Raw genomic sequence first — 22,343 nt, 5'->3', positions numbered from 1 at the left:
CCCCCCTGGCCTTCGTGGCTCCAGGCCTGTGCCCTCCCTGTGGATAAGTCGCACTCGCTCTGCCTGGAGACCTGCGTGAGCTGCGGGGCATCACCCTCCTGCCGCCTGGGCTGCCACTCTCCCTTTGTCCCCTGCTCAGTGGCCTCGGCTTTGTGTCAGGCCTCACGCCGGCCATGGCAGAGGCCTGAGATGGTTTCTTGGCCTCCCTTGTCCTGTTGAGGACTTTTGTGTTTTGTTTTGTTGTAAACACCATGGCCTCCTTCCTGCTCAGGGCTGGAGAATGTGAAACCATTAGTAACGAAAAAGCAAAAAAGCTCAGGGCTCTCTGTAATGTGTCCATTTGGCTTTAGTGTGTCCTCGTGCCTTGTGGAGTGACTATATAGGAATCCTGGAACTAGCTTTTTTTCTTTCCTGTTTCATTAAAAAATGGGTTTTCAAATCCATGGGAAGCAGTAAAGCATTGTATTTTAACAGGCTCGCAACATCTCTGGGCCTTGTTATTGGAGACTTGCTCTGCAAATCCAGTAACTCGTTTTGGCTCTGGCTACAGCCAGTGTGTCCATTTCCACTCCTTATTTCTCCACGTTGACTCACTGAGCACCTCGAAGCTGGCCACCCTGACCAGCCTGGAGCCGACCACTCGTTGGCCAGCTTTATTCAAGCCAGTTGTAAATGAAGACTCAGCCTAAAGTCAATAAGTCGGAGATTAAAAGCCCTACAGTGTCCATCACTCACATAGCGGATGGCACTGCAGCCTTTCCCACCGGCACCTGGAAGTCAGTTAGAACAGGGTGTATTGGAAGGACAGCGGGTCCTGCAATGTCTCAGCACCGAGCTCTCCCTCATTGTTCCCTTATTAAATACAGCACTGCAAGTTTGGATTTTGTGTTCCCAAAGAAATGGAGGCCCCCGCGATTGATGGATCCTGGGGAAGTTGGACTCCGTTTGGAACCTGCTCCAGAACGTGTGGAGGGGGCGTCCGCACCGCTGTCCGGGAGTGCAACAGACCAGTGTAAGTCCAGAACTCCTCCCTGTCACTGCCGGGGTAGCAGGAGCGAAAAACGCCTGAAGGGAATCGTTTAGCTGGGGGCAGGCGAAGAGCTCTTTCCAAATTAAGAGAGTGGGTGGACTTCTGGGGCTGCCAAAACGAATGTTTATTATTTCCTCCAATGCTCCTTTATTATTAAAAGTTTTCTCTACCCAACAGTAGATGCGTTTGTGTTTAACAACTCTGACAGGCAGGCATAGCTCACTGCCCCCCAGAGCTTGCACGCTACTAAAGTAAACAGATAAATTTTTCCTGCGGAAACAAATAAACTGGCCATTTGCATCCAGATGATAGAGAAATGCACCCTTTGCAGTGAGCTTCTCGGATGCTGGGAAGGGTACCCAGACCCCCAAGGCAGCATTGGCAGGTCCCAATGGATCTGGAACCCCAAGCCAGGAATTACTTTTGAATCAATCTGGTTGTTTCACAGGTGAGACAACCTGACCGTTTACAGCGTGGGAGTGTCCTGCTCTTCAGGATAACCCTCGTGTGACTAGCCCAGCCTTGTTAGGACTTGCATGGCCAAGTAAAGGCAGTGGGGTTTCCTCAGCACCTATCCTGGCATGGGTTATCCTGTGTTTGCCGGGGAGGCTATTAAGCAGCAGGTTTTGAAAATTGCTCTCTTCGTTATGAGGAATGACATCCGATTTTGTGTGGCTAGAAGGTGTATCAAATTTAAAGGAATAGAAAACAATACAGGATATTATTGCCACTGAACCTATATAGGTGGGGACACCAAGAAGTCTTCACAGATTCGGCATAGTTTCTAGCTGTAGAAAGCAACAACCGTTTTTCAAGAGCCAGCTGCTTTGGGGTAATGTAAAATGATTCGCCCAGCTGTACTCATTTAGTTTTAACAGCCTGCACGCAGGAGAGCAGGTGGGATGCAGAGAGAAGCAGGCAGGTGAAGTAGCAGAGTGGGCTGGCTCAGTACAATAGGGTTGTGTTGCAGAGGGGTGGAGACTAGGTGCTGATTGGCAGGAAAAGGGCCTGCTATTGACCAAGCTTCCAGATTTTTTACAAGAAAAATCTTAGTTGTGTGAACCAAAAAACAAATAGCTGTAGGTCACTGTTGCAAGTCCTGCAAATACTCTGTAGCACAAATCACAGATGATGATCAATTAATTTTAACATATTTTTGTTCACAGCCCAACATTGAGTTCACATCCACATATTAATAGTCTCTATAGAAAACAACTATAGAGCTATGAGATATAGACTCTGATTTATAAAACTAACACTATAGCTATGTACATAAGCTAATAAACATTAGATTTGCCCATATTTAGTATTTTTTAAATAATGGTATAAAATAGTACGTGCTTTAAAAAATGTAAATACAAAAGTATATGATATAAAAACTCCTATCATTATTTCTAACCCCCAGTTACCCTCACAAGAAATAACTGCCAAAAACAATTTTATGTATTGTATGAAATAAGCATTATACAAAATCAAGATCACACTAGATAGTGTTCTACAACTTGCTTTTTAAAATCAAGTATGTAGCTATTTGCTCTGTTGAAATTTTAAAATAAAACATTTAAAGCCAACAGCAAATATGAATTTTTAAAAAATTAAAAACTAGTGGGTGGTTACAGTGAGCCAAATTATTATTATAGTAAGCTATATTATCATGAGGGTATGGATATTGCAAATAGTGACACTTTTGAAGTTTTGACTCAAGAATATTGTATTCAAAAAAAAAATATTTGTTTTTTCTTTTTTTTTTAAGCATCAGGGCAGTTCTAGAAGTGCTGTGGAAGGGAGAGAGAGATGAATCCCTCCATAATGGCCTGGGCCAGACAGACAGACAGAGTGAAGCGAAGATCCTCACATTCAGAAGTTAGGGGCCAATCACTGAGGTCGGCAGTGAGAGGCCCTTGTTCTTGCTGTTTGCCCCCAGGGGTTTTACAGGGATGCAGTCTGCCTGGCCCAGTGGCCACAGGGCCACCACCTCATTACAATGCCCGGGGCTGAGGAAGGACACTGCCTCTGAAGCGAGGTCCCAGTGGACCAGCGAGTCAGTCTGACCAGAGAAGGGGGCACAGAAACGCGAAATCAGATCCAAAACTCAGTTAAAAGCTTGTTACAGAGACATTGGCAGAGCGGATGGTTCATTAGGGACCATGGAAGCGGTTGCTGCCCTGATCCTCAGTCTGAGGGGAACCCCCTTTCCTCAGTGCCAGAGTTCAATGTCAAGCTCCAACTTCAGAATTCAAGGTTGTCTCTATTAAGAGCACTGGATTGTTTTTAATTTTTCACAGTATCCATGTGATTCAAGAATGCATTTATTTAGCATCCAGACACATTACGCTGAATGAGGATTTTTTTCCTGGAAAGTATAAAAACTGAAAAAGAAAAGTGGCCTTGCTATGCACATGGGTTGTGCCACACCCATGAGAAAGCTGTATAAACCCTATGTTTCTAATTTTAGTCCAAAATCGTGGCCTCAGGTTGTATACGGTGGTCCAGGTTTGCCGTCATGACAATGGGGCCCTAATATTTTGTCTTTAAATGCTTTATTGATTGTTCTTAATTCCATATTTGACCCAAGTCCTACAGGTAAAAGGAGCATTTGTTCTGGTTCCCATTGGCATCTCTTGTCCTGGAGAAATTCAGTAGCTCCCTTTTTTTCTATCAAAGTGCCCTGGATTGGACAATTAATTATATGGTCACCCAATCTATGAGAAATATGTAATAGGGCAAAATTTTAAATCACAACCAGCAGATTCTAACTTAGAGTGTCAGAACAAGACCGGCAATGGAACCAGAAGAGGCCTGGTCAGGCCAGTGGCCAGCACTTTTTATTTCGGGCTCTCAGTTTGGCCCTGAGCTTCCTGGTGCCTGGAAGAAATGGTTTATAGAATTGTTAACGTCCATCAAAGTAAAAAATCAAGCCAGTTCTTTAGGAACGGCAGAGTATTTCCCTCTTCTAGTGCTTCTTTTTTGCTTTTAAATTCGAAGGTAGGTTAAATTTAATAACAATAAATTCATTGATTTAAGAAAAGACAAGATAGCGAACTGGATATTTCTTATTTAGGCTTTCACCATAGCAACTGCTGATGAAATCTTACATACAAGAGAGTAGACATATATGTCTGTTTTGTCTACGAAAATCAGTCTCTCATTTGGCTGTAACAAAACTGCAGCAAAGCTCTTTGAGACACTGAGTTGGATGAACTTATATAAAAATGTCCAGAATTAGCTACTGTGGGAGGGTCATTGACTAATGAGTTAGTATCCAGTCCCAGAGGCTGCAGTCTCAGAGACTGGCCCACTTGACAGGATCCTCAGTGATGACTAGTGCTGCTTCCTGGCTCGTCCCATCAAATCCCCGAATAGCTTTTCAGCATCCTCTGCAGTTGGTCATTTAACTCCTTAAAACCCTCCAAACTTAAGAAATACACTAGCTTCGGGGGCTGCTGTTGTATTCTTAGAAATTTCTGCCTTGTGCTGACCCTAATCTGCCTGCCCTAACTCATTGTAAGTAAACATAGAAGTCAAGATTTCTGTTTAAAGCCATTTGCAGACTAAAGGTTGGCTTCCCTTGATGGTAGAATGCACCTGTGATGGTCCTTGTAAAATGCCTTCATCTTTGGCTGTGCAGCATTGCGAATTTTCTTTGTTATGTATGAGTAAGCATGGTTGTGTAATATGTGCTGGAAGGGAAGATTCAGCATAGCTGTGCTGAGTATAGTTACTTTCATAGTAATTAATCTAACAATTTCCTTAAGTCCTTTTCATCCCTATTTGACATGCTATATTTTTAAAGGATCTTAATGGTTGGAAAATGTGGTTAATATTTTTTCAAGTTGCATTTCCTATAATTTTCAGAATTTTCCTACATGGAAAAAATACGCCTACCCAGCTAAATTACTAAAGTGTAAAATGAAATTTTCCGGGCTGAAAGGTAAGTTGGCTAAAGCCTTCCCCATTAAACAATACATGCAAGGCAGGCCGAGATTGAATTGGCTGGGATATAAGATAAGCCATATATTTCAAAAGGGCAAATTTACGTTTATTAATCAAATATAATCTGCCTTTATTATAAAAAGCAAATAAGATCAGAGGACGAGTTTTGATATGAAAAGAGTCCTGTTTCAAGAGAGGAGGCCTAGCAGTGAGGCCAGATGATGAGTGAAAGGTCAGGGGGACGGGGTTGGTCTCGGCCAGCACATCTCACTTAACTGGCATGTGACCTTGACAGAATGCTTAACATTTCTGAGCCAATTTGTCACAGTTTCAGACACCAGAATGCCACTGCCCACCTCAGAGTGTGTCCCTGCACACTCAAAAGAATAGCTCAGGGCCAGCACACTCTTTCCATAAACGAATACTTTTTCTGTAAAATTTCATAAGTATTTTAGACTTTGAGGATCTTAGTGGCTGTGTTCCAATAAAACTTTATTTATGAACACTGAAATTTTAATTTCACCTACTTTTTATGTATCTCTATTTTTAAAAAAATTTTTAAACTATTCTAAAATGTAAAAAAAACACACATTATTTTCTCGCTGGCTATGTAAAAAAACAGGTCGCAGGCCAGATTTTAGCCCATATGCTGTTGTTCATAGACCCTTGTAATAGCTCAGCATTTATCGTGTGGCGGGCCTTACTCAAGTGCTTTGAATGGATTCACCCAGTTGACTCTCCCTGAGCCGATGAAGCAGACAGTAGCATCATCTCCCTGTTACAGGAGGGGAGCAGGCTTAGAGATGCAGCGCCTTGCCTAAGATTGCTCTCTCAGTAAGAGGCAGGGCTGGGATTCAAACCCTCTGTAGGGTCCGACTTGATAACCTCAGAAACATGGCCTCTCACATAGAGTGTTTTCTATGAGTTGTTCATAAAAATGTCATTTATAGCCTGGCCAGCATGTCTCAATGGTTGAACATTGACCTATGAACCAGATCATGGTTCGATTCCCAGTCAGGGCACATGCCTGGGTTGCAGGCTCTATCCCCAGTTTGGGGTGTGCAGGATGCAGCCGATCAACGATTTTCTCTCATCATAGATGTTTCTATCTCTTTCTCCCTCTCCCTTCCTTTCCAAAATCAATAAAAATATATTTTTTTAAAATGTCATTTATAAAAATAAATCACTAAATGCGATTTGCCATTTGATAGTGGTCAAAGCAGGCAAAGGTGGAAGGTGTCACCATCTGCAGGGAAGCCACCTACAAGTATTAACTCTTTGCAGCCCAAAGAACTGCTGCATTTGGTCAGTTGCAAGAGTCAGCTACTCATTAGGTAACAGAACCCCCCCCCACCACCACCAAAAAAAATCAACTTTTAAATGTATTTTCCAAGAGAAAGAGATGTGAATTATTTTCAGGCAACAAATAAATGATCCATCCACTAGAGTTAGTTGGGGCATTTAAAACGATGCACAAAGATCATTTCAATTTGAGGGAAATGTGAAGGGGCTCTTCCTTGTAGCACTTTTAAAACAGGCTTCACCTGCAGAGCTATGTGGGCCTGAGCTATTATTCATGCATAACCTGACATTGTATGTATGAGACTTGGGTGCCTTCATAATGAGAGAAGAGCTTGGTATTCAGGAAACTGAGGCTGTATCTCTAAGTGGCATCAAAAGAGAAAAAGAAAAGATTCCGGGCCATAGCTCCAGATAGTGTAGCAGAAAGAGCACAGAGCAAGGACCTGGGAAACGTGACCTCTACTCCTGTCTCTGCTCTCTTATTAGCTGTGTGACCTTGGGCAAAGTACTTAACTTCTCTGAATGCATGGTATTTAAGTACCTCTGTGTTTCTCTTGGGCAAAGCATGCGTGCGTTTGGCTAGTCAAATGTACAGTGCAGATTAAAAGCTTATGGATTTAACTGTGTTTAATGGGAAAACAATCAGACAGATACTGCTGGGTTATGTGTCATTTCACATATCTAGATGCAGTCTTCTTCATGGTAACTATTCATAATAAGCTTTACATGTGCAGGACAGAGCTCAGAGAGGCCAGGGGACTTATACAGAAGTGCTCAGCTGTAACTGCGAAGCCCACGCTCTTACCTAACTCCACAATCTCTGATCGAGGGACCACATTAATGACAGTGTCCCGGCCAGGTGGCCCTGCCTGAAGCGCGGGCACGCTGCAGGAGCACCGCATCCTGCCTCGGGATGCAAGCCACGTTGTCGCTCGCATTTGCCTCTCAAACACGCAAACTGCTGACCTGGATCGGTTAGGTTGGCAGTGCTCACATGCACCTCACAGTAGTTAACCTTCCAGGCGTCCACTGTGCGCAGACGTTAGAGAAGGAGAGAACTGAAGTGCAGGGAGACTAAAAGCGTTGTCTATGGTCACTTGGCGAGGATGCGGCCAAGAGCGGAGCCCAGATCCAACTCCTACCTGCTCCTCTGGGCTGCCTCTCTGGGCTTGGAGACATTTCCCATTCCTCCAGGGCCTGGTTTTACAAAACAACAAAAATACTTAGGGTCTAAATCACTCTGAAAGATTCATTCCGCAGAAGAGAGGTGGAAAGGTGAGAGAGGTGTCCTAGGGTGGCAGAGAAATCTGAGCTGTACCAGCCCCGGGTGGGTGAGCCAGACTGCCTAGGACTCTGATCTTCCAGTTTCCATGATGAACTTGGCAAGCTGCTGACTGCTGGGAGACGTGTTGTATAATTTACTCTCCGGGTCACATCTGGAAAGTACATGCACGGGTTGCATGCAGAGATTAAATTTGCACTGTGATGCTTTGCAAGCCAGACTCCATACTCTTGCCGTACAAAAGGCAATGAAGCCAGTGTGCTCTCCCGCTTCTATTAAGTTAGTGGAAATATGGGCACATTTATTCCCTTTATTCCATCTTATTTGTAAAACAAACAGACACAATGGTTATTGGTGGGAAGAGAGGATGGAGGGCATGAATGGGGGTGGGATGCAAAGGTTTAGGGTGGTTTCCCAGGAGACTATCAGTAGGAGAGGCAGACAGGGAGCATTCTAACTACTCATCTGTACCTTTTACCTTTTACCTTTTTGAAATCTAAGGACTAACTGACTGGGAGAAAGGCGAGAAAATGGGCTAATCGATTCCAGCCTTCGAATTTTATACTTTAAGTTATACACTTAAAACAGCCTTATCAAATAGCACCTTTCCATTTTACAGATGGGAAGACTGAGGCTCAAGGTTAAGTGACTTGTCCAAGGTTAGACGGTTAAGGGTGTTGAAGGCAGAGTGCAAACGCAGACTTCAGAGCCCTGGCCCTGTTCCCTGTCACCGGCCACTTCAAATGTCCTTCCCTAGAAGACCAGAAGCCACGGGCGAGGGAAATACCTTATAAAACAACGTGTGTTCTTTCCCTTTGCTCAGGCCCAAATACGGTGGAAAGTACTGTACGGGGCGCAGGATGAAATTTAGGTCCTGCAACACGGAGCCGTGTCCCAAGCAGAAGCGCGACTTCCGAGAGGAGCAGTGTGCTCAGTTTGACGGGAAGCACTTCAACATCAACGGGATCAGTCCAACCGTGCGCTGGGTGCCCAAGTACAGCGGAAGTGAGTTCGCGGTGGGGTGGTCCGGGGGCCCAGGGCGTCCCAGCACGAGGCACACTGCACTCACGGTGTGTCTCCTCTAGTTTTGTTGAAGGACCGGTGCAAGCTGTTCTGCAGGGTGGCCACGAGCACAGCCTACTACCAGCTCAAGGACAGAGTGGTGGACGGGACCCCATGCAGCCAGGACACCAGCGATATCTGTGTCCAAGGCCTCTGCCGGGTAAGTCCCCGCTGGTGTTTCCGTCACTGTTGTCTGGCTGCCAGGCTGTGGTCTGTGGCTTTCTTGATGGAGTAGCAGCTGCTAATACCTGTGCACTGCCTCCGGGCAGTGGTTGTCCAAGTGGGGTCCCCAGAGCAGCATCAATACCCCTGAACCTGCTGCCGTGGATTTTTCTTGATATTCTCAGCCCCTCAGGGGCCTGCACAGAACTTCCCTGTGAAGGTGTCTTGCAACAGTTTCCCCACACACTCCTTCACCGTAACCTCAGTGCTTAAGGTTAAACCCAAATGCTCCCTGGCAGCAGTTTCTAGATTGACTAGCTCTGCGCCAGGGTGGTCTGGTGAGGAAGGGCTGGCCTCACTCAGATTCGTCTTTCTGATTTTAAGCAGGATAGCTTCTACCTGAGGCACACCTGTCATTTACTCTTCGAAGGGAAATCGAGACACTTCTGGCCGATGGTAAAGCATCAGAGCAGTGATTTCTCAGGGGCTGATCCCATTTCACTGTGCTCACCAGTCACAGATCATCCCTAGCACAGCCAGGCTAGGAGATGACCTGTGTGTTCCTTGCTCCTGGTCACTGGCAGATTGGATTCCTAATCGGAGGATTCGACTGCAAGAGCCCCTGAGGGCGCCCCCCACGCCCTGCTCACGGCTGACAGTGCAGGTCCTCCTTGTCAGCGTATTTTGTGGCAGCGCTGGAGTTCCTCCCTGAAGACTGGATCCTACAAAGGAACCAGATGGGCAGGAATGTGAGCGCCGCCCCCCTGGTCTCCGGGTTGCTGCTGGTGTCCTCAGAGCTCAGGCTACACTGCTGCTTTGCATTGAGACCTAAAGACATTCGGGAGGCCATTGGGAGCCTCAGGCCTCAAAGGGGTCTGCAGCCATTGCTGGCCTGCACTCATCGGCAATACTTAAACAGGCGGTTTCACGCCAAGTACATGTTCCAGCTTGTCTTGGACAATTGGGAGATGTCAGCACTGGGCGCCAGTGGGCGTGGCTGGCGGCGGTGGCCGCAGTGGGCAGCGCTGCCCCTTCAAGATTGGATGTGATCTCTTTAATTGGATACAGTCCTCACTGCTCCATTTCCCAATCCCAAGTGGGCTTTTCATTTACTCAATTTATTTGTGGGCTAGTGCTCCTCAAACTCGAATCTGTAGGTGCAACACCTCAGGAGCTTGTTAACATGCCAGGACATCTCCCCGAGTCGGCAGATCTGAGGGTGCTCGCAAATCTGCACATCCGACAGGCTCAGGGTGCCCTGGGCTGCTGGCCTCGACCACGTTTCCCATAGCAAGTTTGACTTAATTTTCTTGTCATTTTGAATGTCCAGCATGCAAAGAAGCACATTACTTGTTGTTTTATCATCTTTATAATAATTACCACTTATTTCAAATGTTTTCTTTTTAAAAGCAAGCTGGATGCGATCACGTTTTAAACTCGAAAGCCCGGAGAGATAAGTGCGGGGTGTGCGGTGGCAATAATTCTTCATGCAGAACAGTGGAAGGAAACTGGACCCTAGCAGTACATTATGGTAAGACTCTGTTTCTAACTCCCACGAGAAGGAAAATGGTCACCATTTAAAAAATTGCTCACCTTGTGTAATATGTAAGAAGTAATAATGTCAAGCGTAAAATCAGTCTTGTGAAGGTACGTTACCCACCTGGCTATAAGGCACCTAATGAGTGAGAGTTATAGTGTATTCCTTTGTTGCCCGTATTTTATTCCAGGCTTAGAGAGATGAGCCATGCTGTGGAACACTGAACTTCTGCCCAATTCTTTTCAGGTTATAATCTCGTGGTCCGAATTCCAGTGGGTGCTACCAGCATCTATGTGCAGCAGAAGAGTAACTCAGGAAAACTGGAGGACGATAACTACTTAGGTGAGATGGGTGCCCCTGCCACGGGCAGGAATTCTTGTTTTCTGGAGCAGTTGGTGGACACTTCCCTTCCTGCGTTTCACACGGAGAGCTTTCCGGTGTCAAGTATTTTCACAAAAGAAGTTGGTCTTGAAATTCACTTATTTGATTTCTCCCACATATATAGACTCTCAGAGTATTGATGTAAGATTCATGTAGTTATATCAGTCAATATTGAGGGATTTACTCTGGATCTTAGAAAATAGAAAGGCCCTAAATCAAAATTTTTAAAGCATTTTTTAATCGATTTGATTTGAGAGAGAGAGAGGAAGTGAGATAGAGAGAGAAACATCAATCGGTTGCCTCCTGTATGTATCCCTACTGGGGCTCAAACCTGAAACCTAGGTATGTGCCCTGATGGAGGATCGAACCCACCACCTTTTGGTGTTTGGGACGATGCTCCAACCAACTAAGCCACACTGGCCTGGGCCCTAAATCAAATTTTCAAAGTACTTGTCTTGTAAGTTTAGCATAAAATCATTGCTTTGAGTCTTTTTCAAAAAATCTGTCCTGTGGATAACTGACTTACAAAGGTTTTATTAGAGGTATTACCTGACTCAATGTTAATGTTCTCGACTCTAACCAAAAGTGGACTACTCAATATTTGCTTACAGCTGGTCATTCCAAAAGGTTCTATAGTGGCAATATTTTTCTTGTGTCATGACTAGGCCCGTCTGGTTACTTTACCGATTCTTCATCCTTCTCTCCCCACACTCAGGCATGTGATTAGCTCATACCTATTCCTTATATTGAAAGCACAGCACCCCGACAACCTTGTGTTCACTTTCAACAGTGTGCTCAGCCAAGTCCCACTCCAATTTATCTCATTCCAAAAACTGCAGTAAGTGATGAGGAAATTTGCCAACCATTTTTAATTAAAAGAAGGACATGGGAGAGGGGTCATGACTGAGAGGATTCGGCTGGTCACCTGGCCCCACCATACCCCTGCCCGTGAGAGGCAGCATGCCGGCACCGCACTCAGATCTGGGGAGATCGGGCAGCCCTGTTGGCAGTCAGGTTAAAGGAAATGAGTGTGCTAATGGGCTTTCTCCTACACTGTCCAGACGGGAACTGTTTATCCACCTGAATACAGCCTCTATGGGAGGCTGCCTCCAAACACTCGCCATAGTGAGCTAGTACATGAGTCTTAGTTGAATCTATATTTTGGAATGTCTGCATGAAATCCTTCCTAAGATAGACAGTGACCCTTTAGTCAAGCAGGCTCATCAACTATAACATTTAGACATGACTCCATTATAGCATTTTCTGTGTGTGTGTCATTCATTTAATTAGTCATTCAATAATGTGTGCTAGGCACAATAACAAAAACAAACAAAAAATTTAAAATAGGAATCTCCTTTTTCTTGGAACTTACTTTTTAGTAGGAGCAGATCAGTGATTTTTCAACCTTTTTCATTTCATGACATACATAAACTAATTACTAAAATTCTGTGGCACACCAAATAATATATTTTTTGCCAATCTGACCAAAAAAAAGGTATAATTTTGATTCATTCACAACAAACGGGTATTGTTGTGTTGGTTGTTGTCATTTTTTTTAAATTTGATGATCTGAAGGAAAAGAGGTCAGTGCCCTTGACTAAATGGCATTGCCTGTTTTAAAAATTCTTGTGGCATACAGGTTAAAAATGGCTGGGGTAGATAGACAATAACGTAAAAATGAGCAAATAATATACTGTTAGAGGAGGATATGAGCGATTAGAAACCAGAGCAGCATGAGGGAAACCGGGATCCTGAGGGTGAGCTGGGAGCAGTGGCGTTGAGATATTTGAAATGTAGCAGAGATAACAACACACCTGGCAGAAGAGCATTCCCAGCAGAGGGAACAGACAGTGCAAAACCCTAGAGGAGGAGCATGTCTGGATTGCTCCGAGAGCAGAAGGAGGCCACTGCGGCTGGAGCTGAGAGAGTGCAGAGGAGAGTCCTAGACGAGGTTCAACAAGTGTCAGGACTAGATCACAAAGGGCCATGTAACCATTGCAAGGATTATACTGAGACATGGGGTACTATGGTGTTTTGAGCCCAGGAATAGCATGATATAATCATATTAGAGGCCCGGTGCATGAATTTGTGCCCAGTGGGGTCCCTCAGCCTGGCCAGCGATTGGGGCTGAGGGGGGTGGGGGGGGCGGCCAGCCAGGGGGAGGGCAACTCCTGCATTGAGCATCTGCCTCCCAGTGGTCGGTGCACATCATAGCAACTGATCACTCAATTGTTTGGTTGCTTAGGCTTTTATATATATGGATTTATTTTTCAAATGAGCACTCTGGCTGTATGTTGAGAATAGGTGGCAGGGGAGGGTAGGGGGCAGAAGCAGGAAGGCTGGTTGGGAAATTACTGCAATAATCCAGGAGGTGCTGGTGGCTTGACCCCAAGTGGGGCAGCAGAGGTGTGGCACGTGGTAGAACTCTGGGTATCTTGTGAAGCCAGAGGCATCCTGGTTTGTTGATGGACTGAATGTGGCCTGTGAGAGAAAGAGGGGGGCTTCAGGGTTTGGACCTGAGCAACTGAGGGGAGGAAGTGCCATCCACTGAGACAAGACGGCTTGTTGCTTCTTTCTCCCCATGAGCATGAGGTTTTAAGGTCAGAGGCTGTGTCGTTATATCTTTAGCTCCTGATACAAAGCCAAACACAAAGTAGGTACATGGTTGCTGAATTGGGAACAACCATTGCTCATGCTGTCTTTATGGAGTGCCCACTGTGTGCTCCTGGGGAATGGGGTTACCATGGAAATAGACAGAATCGCTCCTTCTTTTAAAGACCATAACGTCTCACTTGAAATCAGTCACTCAGTGGCTGCACAGCTTTCCACGTCCAAGTATCTAGATGAGTGGTGACTTTATAAGACACTTAACAAAGTTCTTGGGGTTTCTTTTCAAGTTATTTTTTTGGCAATCTTCGTTCCTCATCCCACCACCGTGCAAAATGGGTCGAGCACTTTTCTTCATGAACTGGGTTATAAATTTGAGCATGTGGCCTCCCTACTTCCTCATCACATCAGCAGCATCACATACAACCTCCTGTATAAACTAATTTCCTGAGAGCGAAAAGCCATGTTGACCTCCTCCTTTCTTTTCCTTGGAAGGGAGAGTGGTTCTCCCTTATTCTCCTCCTTCCTGGAAAAGTAATCTCTTTCCATGTAGGGGCCTCAATTCCATTCAGCTTCATCCACCAGGTCAGGCGCCTGGATTGAGGAGGCCTCCTGATAGACTTTTATTCCTCACGGGAGGTTTCTTAATCTTTTGTAAAGAATGAAGTCATCTGCGACAGGCGGTCTGAGGCAGTCATGGCTCTTTAAAGGGACATACGGTAAAGTCACCTGTGAGCAGAAGGACGTCTCTCTGGTCACACCTGAGAAGTGTGCAGGCCTGGAAGTCGCCGTTCACGGAGCGTGACCACTGGCACCTCGGAGCCTTTGAACCCTGCAGTGGGTTAGGAAGGGAGGGATGCCATCAGATCTGGCGTGTAGAGGTTTGCTCTTGGCTTGCAGGAAGGAGCAGTAAGTGCTCAAAGAGCCCATGCCCAGCTGTTCCGTTGCTAAGCAACCTTCATCCTTATCCTTCCTGATGTGTGAAGGCCAGCCCAGCCACAGTTCATCCGCATGTTTTGGTGATGGAGCCGCTTCCAAGGGAGAGGGCCTTTGGGAGAGCCCAGCTCTGATGGGGAACATGGGGGGAAGGAAGCCAGGAAATTAGCTCCCCTAATCGAATTAGTGGGAGGCTGGGCAATCCACTGTTGTTTTCAGGAAATGATTCCATCACAAGGTACCGAAGCAGAAAGTCTCCCTGTCAAAGGTCACCCTTTCACACACACCTTCCCTCCTGTTGGGTTGCAGTCCCCCTGCCCCCAGAACCACAAGGATGCTGTTTTTTGGTTTTTGGTTTTTGAGAAAAAAGCCGTTGCTGTGATACTTACTTGCCTCTAGTACACTTAGCACCGGATTAGCTGTGGCAGTGGGAAGACAGGGATCGATCTGGCTCAAGGTAAAGCAGGAACGTCATCTCACCTGGTGACCCCCATCTCATTCCCTGCTCACCGTCTTTGGGACAAGGAGATGCAGTGAAGGTCGGAGCCTTTGAACCCTGCAGTGGGTTAGGAAGGGAGGGATGCCATCAGATCTGGCGTGTAGAGGTTTGCTCTTGGCTTGCAGGAAGGAGCAGTAAGTGCTCAAAGAGCCCATGCCCAGCTGTTCCGTTGCTAAGCAACCTTCATCCTTATCCTTCCTGATGTGTGAAGGCCAGCCCAGCCACAGTTCATCCGCATGTTTTGGTGATGGAGCCGCTTCCAAGGGAGAGGGCCTTTGGGAGAGCCCAGCTCTGATGGGGAACATGGGGGGAAGGAAGCCAGGAAATTAGCTCCCCTAATCGAATTAGTGGGAGGCTGGGCAATCCACTGTTGTTTTCAGGAAATGATTCCATCACAAGGTACCGAAGCAGAAAGTCTCCCTGTCAAAGGTCACCCTTTCACACACACCCTCCCTCCTGTTGGGTTGCAGCCCCGCTGCCCCCAGAACCACAAGGATGCTGGTTTTTGGTTTTTGTTTTTTGAGAAAAAAGCCGTTGCTGTGATACTTGCCTCCAGTACACTTAGCGCCGGATTAGCTGTGGCAGTGGGAAGACAGGGATCGATATGGCTCAAGGTAAAGCAGGAACGTCATCTCACCTGGTGACCCCCATCTCATTCCCTGCTCACCGTCTTTGGGACAAGGAGATGCAGTGAAGGGTGAAGGGTCGGGTCAGCAAGAGCATGAGAGGAAGCCTGGAGACATGGGACAGGAGCCCAGAGCCCCCTAGAATAAACGGTTGCTCTTTGAATAGGAGCAAAACTGGATTACAGCTTCATTTACAGACTGGCCTGGTGACACCTTATTTCCTTTTCGTGAAACATCAGCTGGGTGGCTAGAAGCGACTTCACTTGAAAAACTGGGTGATGTTGGCAGCATGCCCTGCCATCACCATGTAAGGGACCCACATTAGGAGTCTCCGGATGCCCTGGTGCCATGGAAACGACTTCATCTCCAATCAGTGACCCGTTGAAACTCGTGCGTCTCGCTGGGCTGGTGGGGCTCACGCTGCAAGGGCTGCAGGAGAGATGAGGCTGCCAGGGGCTCACACTGACAAGGAAACAGTCATTTGGCTGGAAGCACTCTGCCTCCTTGTCTTGATGTCAGGTTCAGCCAATCACTCGTCCTTTAACATCATTGATTGAGCCCCTACTGGGATCTTTCTCGACCTTAGAAACGTGCATTTTTAAATGGTCACTTTACTAACATGGCTCCTGCAGTCTAGCAGCAAACAATTTACATTTTTTAAAAATGTGTCGCTATATATATTTGGGTTGTATTTGTACACACGAGGAAGAATACCTGAATTTGTGTTTGTTTGTTGACGTCCTTCTTAGAAAACGCTAGTGGTTAGCAGGCTTTGGAGACAGGCTTCCTTGACACGAGTCCTGCCTTGGGAGGGTACTTGCTGATATTTAAGTCACGCTTTCCTCGTCTATATTAGGCATCGATAGCGGCCTGACAGGGAGACGATGCATGTAAAGGCATTCTGATCTGCCAGGAACGGAAGCCGGTGTGTCCTGTCGTATCTAACATTCTTAACAATCCTATGAGAAACCCATTGTACAGAGGAAGAAATTGAGGCTCAGAGAGGTTAAGTAACTCACCCAAGGTCACACAAACAGAAGGGGAGAATTGTATTGCTTTTTGGTCTGACTTCAGACCCTACACATCATTGTATTGCCTCCCTGTAGAAAAACATATGGCTGACCGGACCTGGGGATACACATGACTGGAAATTGAGATTTATCGGTGGGAGTGAATGGTGAGGCTGGAAAAATAGGTCAGGATAAGATTTGTGAAGGTACAGAAAGTTATCCTAGGGAATGTGAACTGAATTCTGTAGGCGGTAGGGATTGCCAAAGAATGTTGAGCTAAGAAGAAGCAGCCATAGTGTTGGAGGTTTGTTGTTGTTTTTTTAAATCTTTTTTAAAGCTTTTTCCCTGTCTCCACGTTCTTCCCCACCATTTCAAATGAAGGCATCGTATGCTTCCCTCAGGGCCCAGATGGGGCTCCCAGGATGGGAATTCCAGTAGAGAAGTGCTGGATTAGGGACAGAATTCCATGCAGTTAATTCCTGACCCTGCAGAGTCTTTGCATCAGGACAGTGTCCAGCTGAGGGAGCTCTGGGAGGTTCGCTGAGGGAGCTCTGGGAGGTTGCTGCTCCTGCGCTGCAAGAAGCACTCAGCGCTCCCCTCAGCCCGCGTTCATCTCCTCCACATGGGGCACCGTGCCTTCTCTCCCTACCCTCTAACCCTCCTACACACACGCTGCTTCTGCCCGCGTGGGAAAGTGCGCTACCTGCCTCAGTGAAAGACGGGCAAGGACCTGACAGGCAAACACTTGGCCCCTCCTCATCTCACAACCAAGACAGATTGTCATGAGCATGTTGCGGAGACAGGAAGCTGCAGGGACCCTGTCCTGTGTAGGTTCTTGGGCAGCTAGTACCAACCCATGGCCATGGGTGCTGGGGCGAAACCTATTTGCTATCTATGCGTTAAATGTCCGTGTTCCTTTTATTCACCTACACTCATGGCCTGGGTATTTCAAGGGCTCCCTTCCTGCTGAGATTTGCTAGTCAGGCACAATTTACAAAAGGTGAGGGGCCTTTTCTCTAGTGTTTTCTGCCGAGCCCGCATGTTTGATAGCTCTGATTTGTTGAGTGCCTGTTTCACGTCCAGCCCAGTCCTCCAGAGGATTCATTATCCAGGGAGCAGGGCCACTGGGAAAACCGACTGGTACTTCAAACCAAAACTTTAATAATAAGTACGAGGGGGAAAGAGGTGATTAGGATTTTATCCTGAGAAATTAGTCAAAAAGTATGAGAATACATTTATTTTTTCTTATGTTTATGTTCTACAAGATTACATTTTAATTTTTATCGTGCCCAGTTTTATAGATGGAGACTAACGCGGTTGGTAAATATTTCTGCCAAAGTTTCCCACTCAAGTCATGATGTCAGGGTGGTGCATTCTTTCCTTGCCATCTGAATTCAACAGTCATCTCTGAGAGGGAGTCCCTTCTTAAGAACTTTCTGGGGCTTTATTCACTCTCTCCTGACACTTGATACATAAATTATTCCTCGGAAATCAGCCGCCATCTCATCTTCCTTGTCCATTTTCGGTCCATTGTGTACCTTACTCACGGGTCCGACTGACTGTCATGTTCTTCGTTGGCTAATGTTTCGGCACTTGACTCAGGCAGTTCTCCAACATTATTTTTCCAGCTTCACTGATTGTTTCCTCTTTTGTAAGATATGCAGTATATTCATTCATTCTGCCAAAGAAAGTATGTATTAAGCACCTACCAAGTGCTCTCTGGAAGCTGGCATATACATAGTAGCCAACAAGACGGTCCCCAGTTCCTCGTCAGGGGGCCTACATTCTCGTTTGGGGAGGAAAGCATAAACAGTGCTGTGGCGAGAAACGCAGGTGGGAAACGGTGTAGGAAATGGAGATCTGTGCTGGTGGTGGGAGGGATGGCCGTTTGCAGAAACTAGTGGTTCTGTTGAACAGCTTTTACTGTTTGAAGAATGATCTCAAAACGTGTGGCTTCGCAGAACAGATACAGACGGTCTCCAGATTTTGTGTGTCAGGAATTCCGGGGCAGCACGGCTGCGTGTTTCTGGCGTGATGTGTCTGTGCATCTGAAAGCTTGACTGGGGCCGGCAGATCCACTTCCCAGGTGCCTCCCTTGGACCCGCTGGAAGAGGCCTCAGTCCGCATTGCTGTTTGCAAGAAGGCCCTCGAGGGGGATGGTTAGGCTTCCTTACAATATGGCAGCTGGCTTTTCTTCCTGAAACCAGAGATGCAAGGAAGAGCAGGGCAGAGCCACATGCCTTTGACCTGGCCTTGGAAGTCACACTGTCATTTCTGCAGTGTCCTAGTGACTACATGGTCAGTGCTATTCCATGGGGGAGGGGATGACCCACGAGGTGAGTTCCAGGCGGCAAAGGTCACTGGGCCGAATTGGAGGCTGACCACTGCTGTGGGCCTCATGGAAAAGGTGGCATTTGAGCACACATGTGGCAGATTGGCCATGGATTTTCAGGTCTCCACATCTGTCACACAAAGAAGACTGACCAAGACTTCATGAGCCCGAGTAACGCCAATGTGAAGAAGGGAGGGATATTTGCGTGGGGATCCGTTTTGTTAGTGTTCAATTCATTGTACCTGTTTTTACATCATGACACTCTTGTTTCCATCTCTAACCTTGTCATGGTGGGGCTTGTATAACAAATCTTAGGCTAATCAGGATGCTTAGATTTCTCTTACCCTTGAGAGGCGCCTTGAAGGGTAGGTGTTGTTTTCTCTGTCTTAGAGATAAAGAAATGGAGACTGAGGTGAGGACGTGATTTCCCAAGGCCCTGGAGCCAGCAAGTGGCAGAGCTAGGATTGGAGTCCATGCCTGTTTGCCTGAGAAGTCCATGTCCTTTGCACTCTGACTCCTTATCCAAGCATCATGCCATTGTTCATCAGGGAGCCATTGGCGGCAAATCAGTGGGATTCTGTTTTCTTACCTACAGCGCTATCGAACACCGATGGCGAGTACTTCATAAATGGGAACTTCGTTATCACAATGGCCAAGAAGGAGATCCGCATTGGGAAGGCTCTGATCGAGTACAGTGGCTCCGAAACCGTCACAGAGAAACTCAACTGCTCAGGCCGCATTGAACAAGAACTCCTGATTCAGGTAAACGCGTGGCCACAAGCCCACAGCCCTTTGCTTCCACTCGGGCCAACCAGGCATGCAAACACCATGTCCATTTTGTCTGCACATCGCAGGTGCTGGCGGTGGGGCAGTTGTTCAACCCCAATGTGTACTACTCTTTCAATGTCCCCATCGAAGACAGGCCCCCGCAGTTCTACTGGAACAGTCATGGGCCCTGGCAGGCCTGCAGCAAACCTTGCCAAGGTATCAGCTTTCCAGTTGCGTTTGAGGGATGTGAGGTAACCTTTTAGTGTGTTCACTTTTCCAGTTTTATCGACATATAATTGATATTACAACATTGTATGTTTAAGGTGTACGATGTAATGATCGGATATATTACAAAAGGATCACCACCATAAATTTAGTTTTCACCCATCATCACACATAGCTACAGTTTTATTTCTTGCAATGGGAACTTCTAAGATCTAATCTCTGAGCAACTTTCAGATATACAACACAGTGCTGTTAACTGCGGTCACCATGCTATACATTACATTCCCAGGACTTATCTATCTTCCAATGGGAAGTTTGTAGCTTTGACCACTTTCAACCCATTTTGTCCATCACTACCTCTGACCCACACCTCTGGTAACCACTAATCTCATCTCTGTTTTTCTGAGCTTGGTTTTCTTTTTAGATTCCACAGTTCTTCTTTCTATATATATCTGACTTAGTTCACTTTGAGGTATTTTTGAGTTAAAAAAAAGAATTGCAGTGTTTTTAAATATTTTTAAGAAACAGGCAAATACATGCTGTTTATACAACTTTCTATCTGCCTGCATTCTCTGCTGTGCATTCTCTGAGTCTGTCCAACACATGGCTGCATGGTAAGCTTGCTGAGGGCTGAGGGCTCTGTTAGCTTTCCTCATCTAAGAGTTTCACACACACTGGGAAGCCAAACCAATAGGCTCTGTCACTTTCCAGAAACATCAATTTAGTAGTCGTATGACATATTATTTATTGTGTTTTCTTTTGTCTGAATTAGGTGTTGGAAAACCACAGACAGGGGGCCAATTTCAGCCTACCCTCTGCTTTTATAAATAAAGTTTTATTGGAACACAGACACACTGCTTGTTTATATACTGTCTATGAGCAGCTGCTTTTGTCCCATAATGGCTGAGCTGAGTTTCAACAAAGGTCATTAGGCCCACAAAACCCAAACTATTTACTATCTGACCTTTTATAGGAAATGTTTGCCAAGCCCTGGTCTGAACAGTTTATGGAATAGGTTACTCTCTCTGACTAATTTTCCCCCTGCTTAGGAGAGCGGAAACGAAGACCCGTTTGCACCAGGGAGTTCAATCAGCTCATAGTTTCTGATCAAAGGTGTGATCGGCTGCCCCAGCCAAGCCCCATCACTGAGCCCTGCGGCACAGACTGTGACCTGAGGTAAGGCCTGTGTTTCATCATGGTCTTTACTCCCGAGCTGTGGGGGTCTGGCCGGAGGTCTCTGGGTGAGCAGCAGAAGCAGGGGTTGTTGGTCTTTCATCCCCATCCTTGTGTTTCTGTGAAATGGAGATTATCCAACACACACACCTGCACATGTCTTATTCCTCTTTTTTAAGAATTAAAAATAGCTAGTAAACTATGGCACTTGCCAAAAGCAGTTTTCATTTGACCCTCACAATTCACTGTGTAGGTATGGTATCACTATGATTGCATCACATCTTATGCAAAAGTTTAGTTTGAAAATCAACAGAAAAGGGGGAAACATTATCCCTTGAAATGCCTAGAAGAGTCTGTAAACACCCAGAGTGTATACACCCCAGGGGAGCTCTTATGCACATGAAAGTTGCAATGCACTAAGGCAAGGTGGACTCATAGAAGGAGTTGGAAGGAAATCTGTATGTAGCTGTCTAAGGATCCAAACAATTCTGCATTTAAGTCTGAAATCTAAGGCAAGAAAGGGTGAGTGGGTGGAGAATGCTATAGTTTTCCCATTTGCCTATAAGCTTGATTGTAACACGTTTGAATATTAAGTAGCCTGGAGGTTGCATTGTATAGTCTACATATTAGTTAAATGCAGATAAGATGAGTTGGTGCTTTAGTCTCCTTTGACAGAAAAGAATCTAAAGTAATAAAAGACAAACATGCAAATTGACCGTACCTTCTCTACACCTTAGCCATGCCCACCAACCAATCAGAGCGACTATATGCAAAGTAACCCAACCATGATGGCGGCTGGCAGCCACAGAGCTGGAGCAAGCAGGAGGCTTGGTTGCCCCAATGATGGAGGAAGCCAAGCTTCCTGCTTGCTGTGTCGGGCTCTGAGCTCCACTCAAAGCAACAAAGTTTCAATTATAGAAGGTAAATAAACCCCAGATACCTGCTTTCAGCCGGTTGTGGCCACGGAGCTGGAGCGAGCAGGAAGCTTCCCTCCCGCCCGCCCTGGCCGGCTCTGAACTCCTCAAGGCTATGAAGTTTCAATTATAGAAGGTAAATAAATCCCAGAAGAAAAAAAGGAGAGGCTGGCAGCTTCCATCACCAGGGGGCTTCGCCAGCCTGAAAACGGCCCTCAGCCCCTCACCCAGACTGGCCAGGCACAACCCCCCACCCTAAAGGGGGTGTGGCCAGCCTGAAAACAGCCATCAGTCCCTCACCCAGGCTCAAACCTCCACCATGGGGTGAGGGTCCCCAGTGGGGGGGGGGCATGACCAGCCTGCAAACAGCTATCAGCCCCTCACCCAGACTGGCCAGGCACAACCCCCCACCCTAAAGGGGGTGTGGCCAGCCTGAAAACAGCCATCAGTCCCTCACCCAGGCTGGCCAAACCTCCATGGGGTGAGGGTCCCCAGTGGGGGGGGGTTGACCAACCTGAAAACAGCCATCAGCCCCTCACCCAGGCTAGCCAGGCACCCCAGTGG

At 46.5% G+C, this 22,343-nt stretch overlaps 1 protein-coding gene across 1 annotated transcript in view; it reads left to right on the top strand.

Annotated features, from left to right (window-relative positions):
* Window positions 1–22,343, top strand: part of ADAMTS9 (ADAM metallopeptidase with thrombospondin type 1 motif, 9) — a 164,016-nt gene that overhangs the window by 47,336 nt on the left and 94,337 nt on the right. The window contains exons 12-19 of the mRNA XM_014535238.1: window positions 867–1,012; window positions 8,371–8,552; window positions 8,633–8,769; window positions 10,182–10,302; window positions 10,555–10,650; window positions 19,295–19,461; window positions 19,554–19,683; window positions 20,742–20,868. Of these exons, the coding sequence (XP_014390724.1) occupies window positions 867–1,012; window positions 8,371–8,552; window positions 8,633–8,769; window positions 10,182–10,302; window positions 10,555–10,650; window positions 19,295–19,461; window positions 19,554–19,683; window positions 20,742–20,868 (1,106 nt within the window). The remainder of the gene's footprint in view (window positions 1–866; window positions 1,013–8,370; window positions 8,553–8,632; window positions 8,770–10,181; window positions 10,303–10,554; window positions 10,651–19,294; window positions 19,462–19,553; window positions 19,684–20,741; window positions 20,869–22,343) is intronic.

Source organism: Myotis brandtii, unplaced genomic scaffold, assembly GCF_000412655.1.
Source record: "Myotis brandtii unplaced genomic scaffold, ASM41265v1 scaffold140, whole genome shotgun sequence".
Classification (NCBI taxonomy): Eukaryota; Metazoa; Chordata; class Mammalia; order Chiroptera; family Vespertilionidae; genus Myotis; species Myotis brandtii.
Note: the sequence above shows the minus strand (reverse complement) of the source record. Positions and strands in the feature narration are given on the sequence as shown.